Source organism: Bombus flavifrons, chromosome 6, assembly GCF_040668555.2.
Source record: "Bombus flavifrons isolate JBK064 chromosome 6, iyBomFlav1_principal, whole genome shotgun sequence".
In the NCBI taxonomy this organism is placed as follows: Eukaryota; Metazoa; Arthropoda; class Insecta; order Hymenoptera; family Apidae; genus Bombus; species Bombus flavifrons.
In genome coordinates this window covers 11,806,297-11,829,174 of record NC_138447.1, presented here as the reverse complement: position 1 = coordinate 11,829,174, position 22,878 = coordinate 11,806,297, and the positions used below count along the sequence as shown (strand labels likewise).

The window sequence follows — 22,878 nt, the reverse complement described above, 5'->3', positions numbered from 1 at the left end:
CGATCGTTCAAGTGTATACCACGGCTCAACCAGTTCATTATGAAACCGAAGCTATAATTAATCGCTAAGCTATGTACGCTGTAGTTGCCAAGAGTCCGACGTGTTAGCAAATCCATTAATTGACCCGTTTCATTAACCGGAATATACCTAACGTAACATCCCTTTTGCGATCGCTTTGCGAACAAAAACAGACGAGACGAGACGAGAGTTTCTCGTAGAAAAACGATCAACTGTGGTACCGTTCAACCTGGTTAAAAATCATTTCGATTCGTACAAGCTCGCAGAGCACCACGACCAATCGATTTTTTCCCCGGGCCGTAACGGTAAAGAGCCCGAAGTGAAAGTACAAAGACAAACATGCCGCGCTTAAATTGTTCGTAATCTCTAGAATAGCTTTAATGCTCGACAGTGATCTAGTGGCTGGCGCGTGCAACCGGTTTTCATCATTCGATGAGAAAACATTGTTGGCGAAGAAGGAAGGGGAGAAAAAAGTATTCGATTCGCAATATAAATTTCTATGAATGGGCCTGGACATTTAAGTAAGCGCGTTCTTGTAAGCTCTGTGCGCGACACAACCCTCTCGATCAAACGTGACGTACCCTCGCCCGCTTGTGCACGATTCGTGGAACATGAACGAACACGGAGAGAAAGAGAAGGAAAGACAGAAAGAGCGCGCGCGAAGGGGAGATCGTTCGTCAACTATTTTTACGATAAATTAAACTCGCGACTCGCGAGAGGTGACGCGGCGCGAACTCGTCGACGCGAAAAAATTCGACGCTTTCTCCGCCGGCTGATATATCGACGCATAGCTTAATGCCGCGTTTCATAATCCTTGAATGTTACTCGATAGTGGCGATAACCATTTATTATTCGTGGAAATGCAGTTTGAAAAGGTCGTGGTACGGAGCGGTCGCTTGTTGCCGGTCGAGTCGCGAATTCCGCCGGGTTCAATACCAATTCTCCTTCGACACTCAAGAATGTCAAACGGCAACGATTATCGGATTTTCCGTTCTTTAAATACCTGCATATTTTTAGATGCGCGCAGTGGGTTCGGCGCCGTGGAAAGCAAGGGAAACTTTTTCACTGAGTGGAATGAACGCTGAACGACACCAGCGAGCCATGAAGACGAAGAAAAAAAAAAAGAAATCGAGCAACGTTAAGGACGGTAGATAAGGAAAAGGAATTGAATTAGACGACAGACGTCCTTGAAATGAAGTAGCGTTGTGCTGACCATGCAGTTACCAGTGAGGCTGACTCCATCCAAGAAACTTACGATTTCTCGCGATAAACGCTGAATATTCCGAGCTTCCGTACGTAAAAGAATTCGCCACGACTATCTTTGCAAACCGAGATCTTCCTCGGTTCGCGCACGGGTAAGCTTCTACTATATTTAACTCGGTTATGCAGGAGAGCTGTTCTTTTCATGATACGTGATACAGAACATAATTCGATATTTGCCTTTCTCATCGCGCATTCTACCGAAGCACATAAATTTTAATACGGACAGATTATCTTGCTTCGAAGTTTCTCGTAAACGATATTCTCTTGGACGATGTGCAACGTGTACAAAAGTTCGACCCGTCGAACAAACACCGGTGGAAGAATACGGTACGAAACGAAGCAGAAGCTAGCACAAGGTAAATTAACGATAAGAGGAAGATTAATGTCCCACAATTCCGTTGTAATAGAATCAGCAACAAGAAACTTGTTCCGTTAAACTCGGTTAAGTGTTTAATACGTAATTCCATCGTCCCACGAGAAAACGCTTTGAACCCTTTAATCATATCCAGCCTTTGGAGTCAATGAAACGTAACCGTTTCCAAGTTTAAGCTAGTTTGAAGCAGCGTAAAGCACTCACGCTTTGAACATATATTGCAAAACCAGGTAGGTAAATAGATGAAGTTTTGTTTGAAACACTTTATAGAAATGCCTCGTTGAGAAATGTATCGTCGATGACTGCTGGAAATTCGAGATATTTGTTACGTCGATGTCGCCAGGCTCCATAAGAAGAGACACAACAGGCAGCGTGGTGGACACGTCAGGTGGTACACGAGGAACTCCGATCGAGTAGCTCGAGAATCGTAACAAAGAGATTTATCGGTCGATCGAGCGCGACGAATAAAAAGCAGGAGGGGATAAAACAAGTTGAACCTCGTACCAAACGCTTCCACCTGGTGACTGAATAGTAAATCAAACTGAAGGAATTCAGCTTAGAAGGAAAACAGATCTGCCTTCTGCAATGAAAGCAAATATCTATTCAACGGAATAGCAATTTCGCAATGCATACCGATCTTCTGATAAGCATCGTTATAAAGAAAGTAGGATATACAATTGATAGTAATGCTTGAACAAGGCAATTCCAGATATACGCAGATTTTTACCTTCGAAAATTTAGGTCAATTGCGTGCTGATTTCGTATCAATTTATTCAACTTTTCACTTACTGCGTTGTCTATAGAAAAGAGGACAGAATGAAACCTCTGCAGTAACTATTAACATTTACCGCTATCGGAAAGTCACGAGAGACGCGTTGTATGCCATCGATTTATATTCTCAACTATACGCATGTAAGTACGCACAATGTTTTTTTTTATCGTCAGAGAATTTACATTAATCGTGAAAATAGACGAATTCCTCGTAAAGACAGTGAGGATAAATACGACAAAGATAGAGACTCTTAATCAACTAACCTCAACCTAACCTAACCCCAACCTAACCCCAACCTAACCCCAAATCTACGCGAATTTTCAACATTTAGTTCAAAGATAACGAAAAAGATAAGTAAAACTGAACTAGAAAGAAAATAAAATTGTAAGGCTAACAAATCACTACTAGAAAAAGGAACGAATAGTAGTCAGAGAGAAACAACTAGTTCGTCCATCCGGTCCGACGACCTAGACCGAGTGCCGAGACGACGGGTTACGAGAGGCCTTCACCTTGACCTTGAAGAGCACCGACCGTCCTAGCAAAGGTGAACCGGACAGACAAACCGAGAGGAGCCTTTACCTGTCTTGTGTCTGTTCAACTCGCCACGTAAGTATAATGCACGATTTCCGTGCTTATGTAAGTCGAAACATTTTTATCACGTACACGTCATCATCGCGGCCAGTCTTACCATTGCCTGCCTCTTCCCCACCCTTTGCCCGATAACGTTGTTCTATGCATCGGCATTTGCGCCATGTTAATACGATCTTACTGTTCATTCTGCTACATGTGACCTTCATTAGCAATTCACTGAATAATGGTTTCTAATTACGCTGATTGAGAGTAATATATTTGTATTTCATTTACTGCCGAGTTACGCGTTAGCTTGGCATTCTTCCCCTTCTAATCGAGCCATCCTTTGTAATTGGTTTTAAATAAGCGACTAAGCAACACAGAGCCACTCTTCATATTGGTAGAGTTTTAATTAGAATCGCACGTTTACAGTCAATGATAGATTCCAATTGACCGTAATAAACCTTTTAAAATAACTTCTGACAATTATACGCTAATTTAGAAGAACGAATCAGTCGATACAAGTAACGCTTCGCTGGCCGTCATTGATTGAATCATTACGATCAAGATCTTCTATAATATTCCTATCGAGCCAAGTTATCGAGACTTTCTACAATTATCAATTATCCGCAACGCATTTATCCACGAATGTGCCTAGTACCATCTAATAACATTTCTTACATTGGTTTGAAAAAAAAAATAGCTATCGGGATAAAATTTCTTTTAACGTCTGACGGACCTCAAACACCAGTTGTCGAGTCACACTCGCCCAGCAGCATTCCATTTTCAGGGTCATCGGCAACTTTTTCATGTTTCAATCACTCGATTACGCGTCCCCGTGATTTCGTTAATATGTTACGGAACTAATTACTATCTACATTTCGTTAGTATGTTACGGAACTAATTACTATCTACATTTCGTTAGTATATTACTTCAACGAGCTTTCCTCATCGGCTGCAAACAAATCAAGAGCAAACCGTATGGTATCAAACGGCTACGTACCGATACGTTATCAAGCAACCATATGTCGCCCGAAAGAAACTCGACTGATATCTTCAATAAATGTAAATAAAAAGATAACCATGATTCATAATCGTACAACAAAAAATCCTCGATTATTTTAAATTAACTTTCAATGATACGCATTTTTTATGCGGAATTTTAATTCAAAATCATGTCACCTCCGAAGAATTGCCATTTGTTAAATAATTACACTGGGTCTTTACGTAGATTGATATTTTTATGGAAACAGCTAAAGAAATGGGATTTACGGACAGATTTGTTTCATGTACTGAATATCGTCACGGATGCCATATTCCGGATATTTTATGTATCTTTTTACGTTGTATACATTCTATGCATTTTTGCAATTTTAATTTTCCTAATTACAACAATTCGGATATCTTATATATCTTTGCATATTATGTACGTATATATCAATGTGTATATTGACGCATATATAAATTCTCCATAAATGAATAAATCTTCATAAATAACCTAAGCTGAGTGGCACGTTTATATTAACCAGAAATAAAAAGAAAAGAGAGAGAAAGAGAATTATGTCACGGATCGTTTTTTTCCCATATATGGTCAGAATGCATAACTCGAAAGAAGGGAAACTTGAGGAACGACTTTCTTCGAGACGTTTCAAGAGATTTCGTTCCTTTCAAGGAAGTAACGACAAGATGCGCGTCGACTTTTCGCGAAATCGAACAAATGCTCGAGAGTTAGTCTCACGATACGACGCACGATGCTCCGTGTCTAACTCACGGAAGACCACCCATAAACTGGACAAACGAGTCGAAAGGGAATTGAATCTGAACAAGTAATTAGCGCTGTAGTCGTTCGCCAAAGACTCTCCTCTATCGTTTCGTTCGCACGACTCTTTTTCTCTCGGACAATATATATAGCCCATAATCTACTTTTCTTCTAATATCGCACGCAAGCTTGCCAAGTGTCTAGATGATTAACGATACCGCGATATGCATCAACGGTGAGCGATTTGCAGCAGCACGCTAGAATCGAGCATGGTAAATCGTACAGAACGTGGACAGGGAGGTAATGAGCTAATTCCATCACTAAGTTAAGCGACCAAACGCAAGAAATGCCGGACAGTCGAGTAATTTTCTTTGATCGTTCCTGGAATTCTTACGACGACCATCGTCAAGAAAATATGAGATACCGTCACCTTCCATGCATACAGTGTCCTTGAGCAGCGTTCCAGAACTAACCTTTCCCAGTATTGTGAGAGCAATACTTGGAAAATTGGAACTCTTGCGATCACGACTCTTATACAGCAGCTTACCAAAGCATTCGGACACTCGTGAAATCTTTTGTGAATATATATTATATATAGATATATTACGTATATTATACGAAACATTTTTCAAATTCATTGCATTTGATTGGAAGGTAAATTTGGAAAACAGTCTTTGCAACGTCGTTCTGTACTCTTCGATTTATGGAGTTGATCAATGTCGCTTCTGAACAAGTCAGACCAACCCTTAGCAACACGATCATGACAGTCACATCCTGCCGCAAGTACTAAATACAATGAAATTCCAAAATGCTTCACATAACAGACACACGCACGCAACATACACATACAAAAGCCTTCTATGCTAAGTGTTCACATACCTTCGTGAACCACTGCTACCACATGCTACAACTGCAGATCGTACATTCGTAGATTACACTCGATATAAAACCGATAGAAAAGAAAAAAGAAGGTAAAATCGAAAGTTGCTGCGTATCGATCGGAATGGAATGTAATGGAAATAGCTGTTGGATGTTGATCGAAATAAAATAGTCAAGACGTCGGCAGTACGCGAGGCAAATTAGCATGTCGCTCATTGACATCGAGGTATATAGGTTGAAGCATCGTATCGTGGCGATGGCGAAGGCAGTCACACCCTGCTGACTAAAGTGACGTTAAGTAGGCCTTTGCATTTAACATCATTGGCCTCCACACGTCGCGGCATTGGCTGGCTGAGTAACTCGCTCGTTCCAGCCGTTCTACGGAGTTCTGTGTCTGTCAGGTTTATGTAATCGGGTAATGGAACGTGGGCGAGGTCGTCCATCCTGCCTTTCCTCGCGTCTTCGACCATATTACGTGAAACGTCGATGGACGCCTGATGGATTCGTTCTGGTCAACGAGACGTGTGAAGAACCCTTCAACAACGATCATTACAAATACCGGTGCTCGTTTAACACGATTCCCGTGTCTTCACAGTGAGAAACGATGTTGTTCATCAGACGTATAAAAGACAACTAAAACCGCATTCTTCGATAAACTAGCGATTCTTTGTGGTTTCTCTGCCTAGTGTTTCTACATAGTAAGATTGCTGTCACCGTGATGGAACTGTTGGTCGAATCATTTGTGTACAGATTAACACACCGACGTATGTTCCAAATACCATTTAGTTATATTCCATCTACGTTACCGAATAAGCAATTTCGCGAAGCACAATGGAAATCCATCAAGGTGAACGACCTAGCCGAACCGCCGTCGATATCCAGAAAACCGTTCTCAGAAGTTTCCTCGTTTGTTAGCATTCGATCTGCAATGACGATTGCACAAGGGTCGGCCGAGGAGAAAGCCTCGAGACAAGTTCGTGTACACGTGGGTGGTTTCGGAGTCTCGAACACCGATTAGAGAATTAGGTGTCTTATTGTACCGGGCGAGTCGTTTAACCCCGGCACTAGTCGATTATCGACGAACCAATCGCGTATTTATCGGAACGTGTTTAACCATACGAAACGTCCAAACAACATCTGATAGCATCGACTTGTCGCTGTTAAGAATCAATGAGATTTTTAAGCATCGCCGACTACGTATCTTTATCTCTGATCTGACGCACGACAGGCCACCGAACATAAAAAAGAAGCCAAAAACACAGAACAGGACCAATGAACGATACCAATTGGAACTATACGAAACCGCATCGATAAATAGCTGTTTCTAGAATTATCTCCCGATGCACGCAGTTCGAAAAACAGATCAACAAGAATAAAACGTAGTTAACGTGTCCGTCAGCGAAACCGTGTCGTTTCAGTTTATCGATGTTAATTACAGTTATAACTGACGATCTATCGGAAATCGTGATCTATAAATGAAGGTCATAAATCGAACACGTCGTTCGAGCGATCGCCTATTTATCGAGACACTTTAATTAATCACGCAGAGTGCCTCCAATCATAGCAATGTATAATTAAATGAAAATAAGCTAGAGAATTGGCATAAGAAAACAAGCGTCCGTGGCGATGCTAATGAAGCCATATAGAGGAACGATAACGTATCCTGTTCCAAATATTCCCACTGTCTCTACGAATCTAAGCTCACAGACACTCCGTCGAGAAAAAGCACGAAAGCCATTCGGGCCGCGCGCGCGAGCTTGCCAAGCAATTAAAAGGAATTTAACGAGCCCCTTATCTTCGAGCGGAGTGCGATTCAGAAAATTAGTCGGACACGCTTAAGGAAGCTCATCGTTTCCGCGGGAAGTTTAATACCTCTCTACCACGAAATTGAAGAATTCCATCGGCGATTGACCTTCCTTTTCCCCTTTCTGTACTCCTCGTGCATATATACGAACACGTCACGGTGGAGTCTAACTTATTCAACGTGGAAATAATGGAAATAATTAAAGTTCTTCTGTTCACGGATACTAATGAGTAGCCGAAACGGCTTGCTGCGTCTTTTAATATGACTCTGGCCGTGTATCTCGCTCGTGATTCGCGCGGACACGTTTTAACAAGGTCGTTCTACATACAATTATTGCGTGTTTTTACTAACAAGCTTACTAACAACTATCCATCGTCATTCATAAACCTATATATTACACGTACTTTTTTATCATATTATCGAACGTTATCGATTAAATAGCGAGATACTATAATCAAAGGAAATTTCAATCAAAATATGTGATAATTCTGTATTCGTACGTAATAACTCTTGGAAATATCGTGCACAAACTGCTTACGATCTTTCCAAGATACTACGAGTCTTTCGACAACACTAATTTACCAGTAAATAATGTTCGTAGCCGCTCAGTCGGATAAATTGATTTAAGATATGGACTCGATTGGTATTTGTCCATTTTCATTCCTTGTTTCCTAACTTGGTGCGCAATGCTTGATCAAGGAGAAGGTAATTCTGGCGTGCTTTTGGTGTTAAAGATCGATACCAAAACGCAACCAGGGTACGATTAGCCGGCCGTACGTGGGAGCTGTTCAAATATAACAGCGAGAAATTATTGGCCGAGATAACAGGCTACACAGTACCGTTTTCCCCGGCATGGATTCTGCGATTACCGATACGAACTCAAGATCGGTGGCGCACCTCCTATCGTGAGAAACTTTCTCAGGAATTAAGCCTTCTCCCTCGACCTGTACGCGAGTGTCACGCGTCCAGGTGTCCCACCTGAACACACCTATCCTTCAACCTCGAAAACCCGCAACGAGATGCTTGCAAATTGCGTTCGTTAACCCTCTTTGCACCGGTATCAGCTTCGATCTAGCTATCTCGGTCGGCTTGGAATTAAACCCTGTGAAATGTCCTCGGCATGGGAACGAGGCATCGTACCGATCTCGCGTAACGTTTTATTCGTTGCACCGTTGAAATTGTCGAGACTCGTTTAGACGACGGCGACGGAATTCTGTCACGAAACGATGAACGCGTTAATCGTCGTGCTAATAGCACACCGTATTGAGACGCTGTCATCGAGAACCGAGGCGAAAAAGAGAACGATTTGTTTTTCATCGTGGTCGATTCGCAATGTAGCGGATGTAAACATCGCGTAAAACGAGTAAAATACAGGTTTAATTCCCGTGACCGAAAGCGGCCGAGTACGAAATATTAACACAGTACAAGATCTCCTTATCCTCGAATCATCGGATTGCTCGTTGCAAGAATCGCTCGATCCTCGAGGATCACCATACGTGGCGATAATTACATTAATTTTCTTCACGCGGCATGAGCTCTCGTATAAACAAACAGAAAAACTGGCAGCCAAGATGAAACTTTAATTAGCGAATCTCGGCAACTGGATCTCTCGTTACGAGGAATAGAATGGAAGCAACAACCGATACGAATTACCGTAACATACGACTTGCCGATACAAAAAAAAAGGCACGGCCAGTTTTTATGTGAGACGATTATATACATTATACGTATTAAACTCACCGCGCGCAAGACTAACTAAGTTTATACTGAAACCGTCATTGGAAGATCAGCTTTTATTTGCTTACCTGAAATAAACAAAACATATTTGAATTAACACGTACGCAATAATCAAGATTAGAAGAATAATAAAACATTCGACTTAATAAACAACTCGAACTAGCCAACCAATCAAACAGCCATATATCGCGGAACACCACATCGGATCACCATACTTGATAAAGAGTAACGCCTTTCGCGGAGCCTAGAAAGCCTCGACCATCCCATTAGAAACGCACGAAAACAGTCTCAATAACGCCAATTAATAATACCACACGGAACTTTCTATTATATATTACTGACGAGGCTAACCGGTAACCCTAACGTGATCGTGACCGCGATTTCTACGCCAAGTTTTCTGAGAAACGACACAATCCGCCTAATATGATATACATAGGCACTCGCCGATTTACCCAGCTAAGTTTATGCATTTCTACGAACGTCGGCTTGAAGCGGATCTCCGTGATCTTCGTGTATCGTATCGTTTCATACACGGCGATCAAATCATCGTAAAAAGCGTACAACGTACCAATTCAGTTTAGTTTCACGCTACGCTTCGCCGTGTATACGGGTAGCCTCCGGAGAAATATATGCAAACTCGAGGAGAGTCGATTTGTTCGATTTCCGGATCCGATATCTATACCGATTATTTTTTTTTTTTTTCTTTTTTTTTATAGTGGCAATATCGCACACGCATTACACTACGAAGACGGAATCAAGCGTAGCTATAGTCGAAACGATTACAGTCGATATATCAATGATTGGTCTCGATATTCCCCGTCCGTTTTCTCCGTCACGCGATATTACCGCCTCTGGCTACGGAATTAACATCAGTAAAAATGTCCGATCTTTTTTTTTGAAAATATAAAGATACCATTGAATATCATTTTACATTAATAAAACTGAGAGGCTCGAACGAACTCTATATAATGGCAAGTTTTTATGAACTACCGCGATATTGTACACTTATATGTAGATACATATTAATACATTCCGTGCCAGGTAAATGAGAATATTTGTTTTTCATACAATCAGTTTTCAGCTAGTAACATAAAAATATATCTTCCTCCTATTGTTTGAAATATTTTTCGTAAAGAGTAATTATCAATTTAAATATAGAAACTTTCTTCTCAAATACATGACATTTTACATAATAGGATTAAGTAAAGGAATATACACGTGAAAAACACGTACGTTGCGTGACCGACGCGAAACATCTACATAATTTGCATTTCCTTGCAATACTTGATTACAGCTCGTATTCATTTGCGCTTCGCATATACTGCATATACAATCGTATATTTTATCCCTTCGTTAATTTGTTAAACATCTGGAATCTTTATCTTGTGAATTGGATAATATGGCAATCAATTTAGATTTGTCTGACAATGAAAGAAACTACCTACTGCAGTCTAGTACAGACGAACGGATCTACATAATTTTGTAACACGGCGTAATAGAATATTAACTGCGCACATAATTATCTACGTATTTAGATACAACTTGAACAGTCAACAGTAATTTTTATGTTGCAGTTAAAAGATTGAAACTTTTGCATGATCTTAATTCGACGGTCAAAGACCGTATGTATAAATGTAATATTTATAAAATTTTATTTGCTTTATAAATATGATATTTCTTTCCATTCGTGGTAAATTCACCTATCGACTCTGGTCAGCCTGAGACTTTGTAGACTTCGAATACTCGTTTGTTCGTAGCGTTTCGTGCTCGTTACATCTTGCCACGGGTCACGAAGGCGTAGAGCAAAATGGGGAATGATGTAACGCAAAAATACGAGCGCGAACGAGGAGCGGGCACTCGCGGCAAATTAGTCGGCTTCTAACGAGAGAGGCGCAGCAATTTGTTGAGCGTTCCACGCAAATAGCTGTGCGAATAGGTCAGCCGTGTAACGCGAGCGCCGACCAGCCACGCAACGCTCCGCGAGATCGGGCTACGTAAAATCGATTTATTATCGAAAACACGTCAAAGACCGACGGCCCGTTCGAGATTCCTCGATCGACTAATGCCATTTATATTCCGTCTCTTTTTCACTTCTTCTCTCGGTATTTAAACTTTCGGAGAGAAACCCCAGATTGCGCAATTGCAATTAATTAAAAGCGCGCCGCGTTGGAGAACCATTAGGACGAGCGATCATACCGTATTTCGTAAAGAAATAGATTCGATGGAATTTTGTTACGTCGACGTGTGTTTCACCGGACACGTTTCTAAAATTTCCTCGCTTCTCGAGCGTAGTTTAGCTTAGCTCGCTATAATTGAATGCAGATTTACACCCGGCTGGGAATTAACGTGCAAACTCGAGTAATTGTTTGCAGGCATTTGCTAAATGTTGTAGCAATATCGTTGAAATACATGATTAGAGCGGACACGTGATTTACAAGTGACAATATTCCAGTATGATTTAGCTACGATACGCGAAATACGTAATATTTGTAGATATTAATGAAAAGGGGAAACTAATCTAATTCGAATCTAAGTCAGACACATAGTACGAGACCACAGTGACATAAGAGTACGATAACTATTGCTCAATGTGTGCCAAGTCTCTTCCATGTATATAGTTCCATGTATATGTATATAGTATGTATATAATATGGGAAATTTAAATAATTTTTCTAGTGACGCAATGGAAGAAATTTCCAAAATTAGTTTTCGAACACGTATGAAATATTTTTGTTCTTGTTTTTATTATGAGTTAAAAAACGTTTTTAATATATCCTATTATTTTAGTAAACATCAAAAGCATTTAACTCTACAATAAGAAAGAAAGTAAAGAAGATAATCATAGTAGCGATATTAAAATCACAATATTATGCAGTGTTTACGTAATATCAAAACGTATCAGATGTAAACGAAATTTCGAGTGTCCGAAAAATAGCGAATTCTATATGGATCTATTATATAAACCTTATCTAATTATGTAAGCTTCTCCCTGGTATGACAGAGATTAAAATACTCAAACAGCGTACATAGAAAAGAATACATTCTTTGTAAAAGAAACTGCTACAAAAAAATAACTGACCTTTACAAGAGGTCATGGTTGTGAAGTAAAATATTTATTTATGTATTATTCAGCTGATCTATCCGGTCTTTGATCGGGACTTTATATAATCTTCTTTAGTAATATGTCTGACAATTTCGTGAATTCCTATTGGCTTTGTAAACCGTTCTGTAGACTGTGAAACAACATCGACTGTCATACAGCGAAATCGTGAAGCTTCTGGCACGCAGCACGCCGAAAAGAGGAAAACATTGCCCGGAAACGAAATCATATTGCCTCGCTATACGATGACCCCGATCATAAACAAAATATGATCGTAACGAAGATCTCTCGAGCGAATATCTGCAAACTGTGTCTTATTCGTACTTTCGGCTTCAGCTTAGTCCACAATGGTCATATCGTAGTGTTTCTTACTTCCCCAGTCCTTCCCAAAACCTTCCAAAAGTTACACATCTGAACCTTACTCGAGAAATACTCGGATAAGGTACATATATTGTAGTACGTGAAATGTTTGGTCTGGGTGTGTTTTCTCGGGGATACCTTAGGTTGCCAAAGCCAAAAAGGAGGGTCATTTTTTACAAAATGAACGATTTTAAAAATTCGACAGAGTAAGCCGTACAATCGATTAAGAGTACCAAATTCTAGAAAAGATACTATCCATATCCATGAGAACATCACACATCAATAGGTCAACCGAAATTTTTCCATTTTGACTTCGGCGATCTCAACAAAATCGTGCAAAAATATCACTGTAACCGAATATTTTACAGTGCGGATACTATACTAGAGCTTAAATACTCCTTAAAATGGTGAAAATCGTATCCAAATTCGCTCATTGATTCTCGAGATTAGCCAACCGAACCTACCGGGAACTTTATTTTATACTATATACATACTATAGATTGTACGAATCAAAATATGAATATGTTAATATACGTGCACCGATGTATTAAATTAAAAGTTACCGATTAATACACGGATATATTAATTACACATGTAATAGAGACCTCTAATTAGAATCCATAAACTACCAATTTATTTATGCTACAGAATGAATGTAACTATACCCTATGGAAATTGGAGAATACTCTTTAAAAATTCTTCAATTATTAATATTTACTTGCTATAAAAACCGTAACTACATGCTTTTCTATACCTGACACTTTTACCAACGTTCTTAAAACACGTGGTTATAAGAAATATATTTACAAGTGACAGTATTCCAATATACTTGAAGCACGATACGTGAAATACATAACACTTGTCAATATCGCTTTTCCAAACGATCTAATGTAATTTGATTCTAAGTTATAGACAAAATACGACACTGACATTGCACGATAGCACTGTAACTATTTGTAGCCTTTTATACGTTTGTCTGGCTGCTTTCAATCACAGATACATACATATTTAACGCCACTCACATGATTCATGATACGTGTTTCTAATATTCAATTACGCGGCGTGAAGTCACTGATTACGCCGCGGAACGCGCGCACATTACAAAGTACGGAATAATAATTCTCTTCTGGCCAACATCCGCTCGCCACAGCTCGCGTGTGGGACGCGTTACCGCGAGAATCGTTTCCGCGTTTCGGCCCGTTGCCAGTTATGCAAATGCAATTAGAGTAACGGACAGATGACAATCGAGTGCAGAAATTAATCAGATCTCGATTAATCAGATGACTTTTAGTCACCGATCGTATCAACTGAGAATAGTTCATGGACAATACTTCAATCATTGCGATTCAAAGGGTTATCTGAATAATCTTTTGGCTCAAATTGGAAATATACTGCTACCTTGAAGTGAAAGATTGGTAATGTTATATTAGTCAAAATGATTAATTCGCAATTTTTCATAAAAATTTTGTAAATTTAAAATGGTGTATTTCTGGAGATTCTTTAATGGGCCATATTATCAAGCAGAAGAAGGTAATTGAGGAGCACGTGACAGAAACGGCTCTTGTCAAATTTTGTGACTTGGAGAATAACGTATTCTGTTACACAGAAGTTGAATTCACAAAAGATAGTCCATATTTTATTGAATTAGAATCACCTTGTTTTATACAAATTTTCATCATGGGATCCACAACTTTAAGATTTATATGTTTAAATATGGTTCTTCTGCGACATAGTTATAAATACCTACTCGTCTTATAAGAATTATATAATGAATATAATTTAAAATAATATAATAAATATTTTGTTAAAAGAAAAATCGAAATATGTATTTCAGAAACTAGAAATGCTAGAGTATCTTTTGTTTCCCTACAGAAACACGAAATAGACCAGTTTGTTTCAACGAGGAAGCAATTTAAAAATTAATTCGTTCGTCATTTCTCGTAAGAGGACAATACATTTTAACACAATGAAAGAGTAAATTTGTTGGATTTAATTTTAAATTATAAGTGCACAAAAATTTACTTTGTACCGTGTCTGACTGACAAAATTCAATACAAAACGAGTCTATTGTATACAGAAAAAGAACCTATGCTTCTCATTACATTATGCAGTATGCAAAATTCATGCTTTAGCCATTGATAATTCTATAAATGACTACTTTATCTGGGATCGATAGTACATACAACAACAGTGATGTATCCTTCTGGTTACCACTTAGAATATTTAGAAAGAGAAGCTATGGTTCGCATCAACCTTACACCGCGTCGCCGATTAAATCGCGCTTTCGGCCAGGTCCGAGCCAAATTTACGGTGGAGAATTTACATGCGTTCAAAGGGATTTCGCTTATCGGAAGAAACACGAGAGGATCACCGAGATAGGAGAAAATTGAAGAAAGGTAATATAAAGCTAGAAGAAAGAAACGTCCGCGGAGGCTCTCCACTTATCGAAGCATTTCATTCAACGGTGTAATCTATGATCTCGCGAAATCTAGACTGTCACGAGAATGGCGCATACAAAAGGAAAAGGCAGCTGCACTTTTCTGGCCTGGCCTGAAAAGCACGAAGAACAATGCCCCGTGAATCGCGACGCGACAATGCACGCGTAGAATGCTTTGGCTCTTTCCGTGTAACCGCGTGTGCTACGTGTGCTTGCTAGCATCCGGTCGCGAGCTGATCTGTTCAAACTCTAACCTTAAAGACGAGTATCCATTTAGAAGCTACGTGAGGAAAATATGATAATACGAATACACAATGATGATGACAGGATAAAATTACACACCGTTGCAGTTTCACGTAAGCAACGGGTGGATGCCGGCCTCAAGATAAAGCTACCACGAATCGCGACAATCAACGAACAAATATTTGATTTTACCTGTCAAACATGACGGTGCGTACCAAGAAACGATACCACGAGCACGAGGCCTTTTGACACATTCGAAAGGTGAACACGATGCAAACAAATTTGGAACCAGCCTTCCGATGTGTAAAAGTCTTCACTTTCCCAAAGTACAAGTACAAGTACAGAAAGAAAAACAAGGCGCCAGCTGTGCTTCGATTCAAAGCCGTTAGAACAATACTAAGTAAACGTAACAATACGACCAATTCTGCGCTTGCACAAACGAACGACATGAAACGTGTTCCTTTGAGCAAACGACGAACATGTACGGGGATGGAGGAAGAGAAACGTTTGGGTTTTTTAAATGTGCAGTACGGTTTCTGTTATTGACCTAGGCCACGACTTATGAACACGCCTTGCGGCAGCATGCGTCACTCATCGAGCAGGACACGTGCGACGTCTTTGAATAATCGCTAGGGTGGATTACGAGTTATTCGTGCGATGTGTCGTTGTGACCATAGGGCAATGAGCCAAAGACCACTGATTCACTTATCTCGCAAGATCTTGCGATCAAATGTAAAATGCAAGATAGTTTGCTTGATGATTCATTGGCAAATCTGTACGGTCACTTCGTTAAGCTTCATTTACAATAATTCGTTTAATATTCAGAACACTTACAAATCCAAGTAAAATTTGTTAATTTTGCTACTGCATTACACGATCAGTGTTTAATTTGAGAGAAACTCAGTGGTTTATACTTTTGCTGATATTGACGTATAAACTACATCATTTCGATTATTTAACAATACGCAGTTGTATTGATACAATTATTGCGATTTTGTTTCTGTTTATCGAATAATTTAGAAAGACAATCGACAGTGTATTGTAACAAACGTTATTGCTTAAAATAAAGACACATCCCTAACGAAAAAGATACAGGATGATTCTAAAAAGGAAGTAGCTGTATTTTGAAATTTTATCTAGTTTGACTCATTTAAAGCGGAACGCTAGTTTCTAGTTAATCCCATCAAACGATTCGCCACGTTTACCGAACCATTTTCATGCTTTCTATAGTTAAAAAAAAATTTCGGGTCAATTGCTGAAGCACGTGTCCGGGTTGTGAAAGCCGCGGAAGCCATGTCGGAACCACGTTGAAACGCGACAAAGGATCTCGCCTTGCTGCCGCCTTAAAAAGCACGATAATATCAAGGAGACAACAGAGTACGGACATATGGCCTTTGTTCCACCGTGAAACCAGTTCTCAATGCAACGTACAAAGAATTTCATCGTGAAATCGATTAGTCGGTAAATGGTCTTTGCCTGATTCGTACCTCGTAACAATGTCACTGGTGTCACGGTGGTTCGGAGCGCTAAATAGCTCGTGGAATTTTTATCATCGCGGCGAATTAAGCGGCAGGACGCTCGTTTCGTGTACCGTTGTCTGTTCTGTACAATTTAACGGAATAATCCATAGGACCGGTTGAACGTTGCGAGATTGCAAACTCGCCGCGACGAATTCAAACAGAAAGTTTCTCGACCAGTTTGCATAAAAACTTCCGCTCTGACAATAACGGTCGTTCGTATAATTATTCTACCTTTTTCCTCCATTTTCTATCGAACAGTGAACATATTATTATACAAGGAAATAGTTAGATTCTTCGAAAACATCGATCGTGTTTTCTAGCAAGTGTTTCCATGAACTTTGCGTTACATTCAGCAATTTTCTAAAGAGAGAAGGAACGTACGTGTATTTTACGTACGTGTAGCTAGAGAACAGTTGCAAAAACTAGCGAACGATCGATAGCACCATTACAAAGTTACCCTATAATAAACGTTCAGGGAACGTGAAACGTAACGTTTGTTTGCTACTTACGTTGCATTAATCATGCCTCTGCTACTTTTAGTGTCATTGGAAAAAATAATTGTGTCACACTGCGTGAATATGCAAATTGATATGATATGAAATTGGTATGAAATGATAACTAGGTCTCGTTATAGGACAGCTAAGTTAAAAAGAAACGGTAATCCATTTACACGATGGTTTGTTATGTATCACATACCTAAATCAGTTTGACCGTAGTCAGCAAGCATCGCCACGACCATTGCGAGCACTCACGAGCCTGCCTGGATGAACTATTTCACACCAAACATCGTTTAAAATCGAACGTGACGACGAATATAACAATTGTAACTAATCGAAATATCTCGTCGAGAGGAAAGAGGAGACGAAAATCCCGATGACAGCAACTGATTGGCCGAAAAAGGTAACTAGGACAAATTGAATATTAAAGACGGATTGAACGTAAACGATGAATCATCTGCCTAGAATAACGTGTAGGCACATATTGTCATAGAAACTCTACGTCCGACAGTTTCTTCGTTTTCCATTATCGACGCGAACAAATAATTCTCCGAAATAGCACGAACTCGTAGATCGCGATAACCTTAGATCTTTGCAAACGATTCTTCCTTAAAAAACAAATAATGGCACGAGGTTAGAGATCAAGAAGCCGTGTCTCCTCTTTCCTTGCGGAATCGAACGAGTAGCATACGCCGAAAAATAACGTCGAACATGTGCCGTACCAACAGACGACTACTTTCTCGATTGTCTCGCGTGTTTCGAGAATGCGAGAGCGGGAATTCCGTCGGCTCGCGTCCTTGACTTTCGCGTGGAAGACGCGTAACTGGTTCGTCCCGCTCGTCCAGGATCGCGATGAACGAGATTCGTTCTACGACTGCGTGAAGCTGAGTGCAACCTCCACGATGAATCAACCCCCTTCCCTCATGTCGAGTCGATGCACCACGCTTCCCCCTTCCTCTCTTTCGCCTTCTCGCCACCTCCACCCCCCATAACCGCTTCGCGGACCTCTACTCCGCCCCTTCACCTTCGCGATTCTTTCACCGTCTTAGTAAACGTACCAACGTGGCCGTTGCGTCGCGACGCCAGGCGTCCGACCAACCAACACAACCCTGCTCCAAGAACCACGAAAACATAAATATTTCCCGTATACCTTTAATTTATTAATCGGAGAAGACGAATTAACTTACCGCCCGATTTCGCTCAGTTTTCTCGAAGATAACGAAGGCCACAAAATAAGTCTATTTAAAAGTAGAATTGTCTTCCTATCGCCTGTAATTTCTTTATTTATAGATGTCCTATTTTTTTTACTGTGTCGTTTCATATTTATTTTAAACAAATTACGTTCCATTTATATTTAAAAGAACTGAAATTCAACTAAAACTGATTTTCTTTGGTATCTATGTATCGATTCCGTAATTGTAAAAATGTCGACAGTGACGAGGGAATCCGTTTAATAGATTAATCCACAAATTCCTTTAATGTTCTACTACTCATTCACTTTCCCCTCGCACGTCAAACACACGCATACCTATACATATATCTAGAGACGGAGGTAACTGAATGTCTGCCAGGATCAATGAACCGTTCAACAATTGTTTCGCCTCCAGCGAAATCAAACGACGCATAGAACAGCTATCGATTCTCTAATAAACGAGAAACATTTATAATTCTTCGATGCCAAAAGTCTAAGAATCTAATACTCGATCGAGTAGCACACAACGCAATAGGAACTTTAGATGTATTTATTCGTTATATTCCGATGCATTATCCTGAATTCCTAATAAATTACTTTATTAGGAATTAATTTACATTAATTGTTGTAAGTTTCTTAAATCACCCCTGCACTGTTCGAAGGAAGCGTTAGTCCTCTCTAGCGTTACCCATACGCACCAAACATTGAAAAGGTTACGGAAAAAGCCAATTGAGATAATTCAAGGCAGAATATTACTAGCGGAATTTCTATTAGACCGAGTGCTATAGGAAAACGAGGGAAAGATGCATACAGAAGGTACGAAGGTTGCGTACCGTCTGCGGATGCAGGCAGCTCTTCTTTTTTCAGTCGAGCCCTGGGACATCGTGTGACGACACTAAACAGGCAACGTGCCAACGACTGAGTCAAGCAATGCGTCAAGAACGCGCGCAGGAAGCACCTAAAAGTTGGAGAATCGTGGCCCCGTCCCTACGACACGCAACATCTGGACGGTTTTACGATTCCTAGGAATTTTGTATCGCCAGCCCTAACGAAATATATGTATATTGTGCACGATATATATACATCGATTTTAAACAAAACGTCACGTTGTCGGAGAAAAATATTTGTACATTGAAGTTAAGTATGCTCGAATATAACGCGAATGCTTCTTCTATTCACATTCTGACTATCCACCGGCGAGACTATAATTATCGCATGCCTGAGGTTCGTAGGCTAACACGTTCAAATCGCCACTCTTATTCAGCTTTCCCTAAATATAACTTACGTAACGAGAACTAGCTTCAGTGACGCGCGATATCCAAACTTTCCGAAACATAACAGTCACGCAGAATTTTGGCAAAAAATATGATTTCCTCTGTGATGCATTATTTGGACAACGTATAAACTAAGGTTTTTAGAAATATTTATTAATCCTTAAAATCCGTGATTTCCAGCTGAGCATATTCCTATGACTCGAATTTATTCAACTTCCCGCTATTTTCACGTTCCACGTCAAAGTTACTACCAGTTTCACAGTCATTTTAAATCGATACTAGCTTAATCGACTAGATAATCGTGTACACACTCAGATATGTAATCGATAAAGCGTAGGTTAAACAGAACTTGGTTAAGACCGTTGTAAATTTCCCAACGTTCTTCTGAATCATCCTCAGAAATACAAACAGAAATACATATTACAATGATAAGACAAACTTTTACGAACCTTTCGCTTCAAGATCATCTTGTGGAAGTAAGAATTCGTGTGGATGACGAATGATTGAGAATGGAGAGAACGTTTCTGTCAGAATAGTGATAGCAAGAGCGACACGATTCAGAGGAAATACGAATAGACTAGGACCCATGGTGGAAATTTGGCTGCACGTGGCAAGAATATACGTTGTACGTGTGAGGTCTCCAAGAGCACATATGATTGAGAAACAAAATCGTTGAAGAGTTGGGAGAAAACCAAAGCTTAAGAGATCCTGGTCGTGTTAATCTGATTATTATTTTCTCAAAATTATTACATAATTCTATACATTTTCGTTGCTTTTCAACGAAACAATAAATGTAATAATAATTAATTATAAATGTAATAATAATAATTTAGTAATGTTAATAATAATTAAATTCAAACATTAAATGTATATATATATTATTTTTCGATTTAACCTATTGTATTAACTGCGAAGTTCAGTTTGAAAACTCCCTTACGGGGTGCGCAAATAAAATCAAGCAATGACGAGTATACACGTCGACCGCCGAGTAAATGCTCCTATCATAAATTTTAAGAAAAAAGTGAAGCAAAAAGAGGAAGGATTACATTTTTATTGGGTAAAATATTAACGAATCATTATTGGAGAAATGTATTGTTATTAAAATCTTAAAAATTGCCAAAAAATTATAAAGTACACAAAACAATTTGAGGAATAGCCGATGCATTGGGGAAAATAATCAACTCAATTTCTAAAAAGCAGTACATTATAACCGAGCATTACCGATATACCAAAGAGGATTTTGAGTTTTTATAGTAAATGGTAATTTTTTTTACACGACAAGTATACACGTCGAACGGAGTTAACTAGTTAAAAAGATACTCGTATCAAAACTCCCATCGAAGCTACGAAATTTATACAAATTCCTATTTAATTATGCATATTTTAATCCCTAAGTGGGCAGTAAATTAAATGACAGCCATTATAAAGTTAAATTGTTATTATTTCCATCTTACCGTTATATGTATAGTTCCTATTTTATATTTAACGAGTACAAAATCTGTCCGCAGTTCTGCGATCATACAATTTCGTTCCAAGGAGTAACGAACGAATACAGTGGGCCAATGACACAGAAATCGTCAAAATTAAGTCCGAGTTGAACAGACGCAACACGTGAAAACGTGGAGTATATGGGTTTCTCGAGAGACATCGAACTTTTCTCCGGCGATTTCTCGTGGGGCCTGGCCATCAAGAGATCCACGCTGCATACCGCATGATCCACGTGCGTTACCGTGGAAGGAAAGTTCCGGTTAGTCACGTACACTGTGTGACGCATGCGCCAATTTAAGCCGTAATAAATCGTACGAACAGCCAATTTGCTCGTTCTTCTATGCACCGAAGTCAGCGGTTCTTTCTACTTTCTGTAGAAATGACATCGATAATCATCTTATCTGGCTAGACACATTGATATCGAATACACTTCGATCGCGAACACATCGAGCGAATCGTAACGTTGAATTTTTACCACGGTCGCGATGATACTCGAAGAACTGGTATGATAGGCGAGATAAAAAAATCAACTTACGTAAGCAGCGCCTCGATTAAGTCTATTAAACCACAGATTACAAATAATTGTCAATATAAATAAATAATAGAATAAGTTATTAACAGTTATCTGATTATACCAGGTCTATTATTATGGAACTCTGTATGTTAGTTTTCCAGTAGAAGTACGGTTCGTAGCGTTGCTAAACACTACTCATGTTTATAAACATAGGAGCGGAGAAGAATTTATGGAATAACTTAGTGTTTATGTTTACCGCAAAATAATGCATATATTTGAAAAGAACGTAGTGTATTCTGTTTACTTACGTACAGAAGGATCGTGACACGACTTGTGAAAACGTTCTTGGCAATTTATTTCAAGAACGTCCAATTAAATTCGAAAACATTTAAGTAGAAGGCAAACGCGAGATTAAATTTTGCTAAATTAACGAAGCTCAAGACCATCGAGAAGATCATTTGCTCGAAAGGTAAGCTATCTATATGTAAACGAGGACGTATTGGTTCTTCTCCATAAAAATCGTTCGGTGACGAAGCAACTCTCCGACGAGATTCGACGTCGAAACAAAAGAGGTATACATTGTGGTGGATGAATTTGTCGCGACAATACTAAAGTACGTGTCCATTGCACGAAACAAACAAGTTAGAGATACGAAAAATGCACGAAGTATCTATCAAATAGTAAAATATTATAATACTGCGAATTACAAAGCGAATTATTAACTTAGCATAACTTAAAGTAGACTAATATAACGATGCAACCGTAAGCAAAGATTGCGACGTTAAAACATAAGGCAGAATGACGAAACGATGCGTAAAAAATCGAATTCGTTATTACTCGTTATCGACGCTTACAATTACAGTCTTAATTAATATCGTGATTATCTCGCGAGTTTCGCTTTTTTCTCTCGCCATACTGAGAGATCTTCAGAGAAACGTCTAGAGCAAGGCAGGAAATGCTGATCGAAAACGGTGTTCGGTCAACGATTACGTAACGGTGTTAAAATAATTAGTGCATATTACATAGCGCAGCGTTACACTCGTAATTAGTATGGTCATCTCGTATGGAGCAGCTAGAA

At 39.4% G+C, this 22,878-nt stretch overlaps 1 protein-coding gene across 6 annotated transcripts in view; it reads right to left on the bottom strand.

Moving 5' to 3' along the window:
* Positions 1-22,878, bottom strand: part of LOC138180909 (ensconsin) — a 209,287-nt gene that overhangs the window by 182,027 nt on the left and 4,382 nt on the right. The window contains exons 1-2 of one of the 6 annotated variants that reach the window (XM_069115251.1): positions 18,055-18,188; positions 17,532-17,604 (exon numbers count right to left, since the gene is read on the bottom strand). The exons of 3 other annotated variants lie outside the window; for them this stretch is intronic. In XM_069115251.1, coding sequence (XP_068971352.1) covers positions 17,532-17,574 — 43 coding nt within the window. In that variant the 5' untranslated portion in view covers positions 17,575-17,604; positions 18,055-18,188. Of the gene's footprint in view, positions 1-17,531; positions 17,605-18,054; positions 18,189-22,878 lie in introns of those variants that run through there. 2 more of the 6 variants (XM_069115256.1, XM_069115260.1) reach the window with 2 other exon arrangements.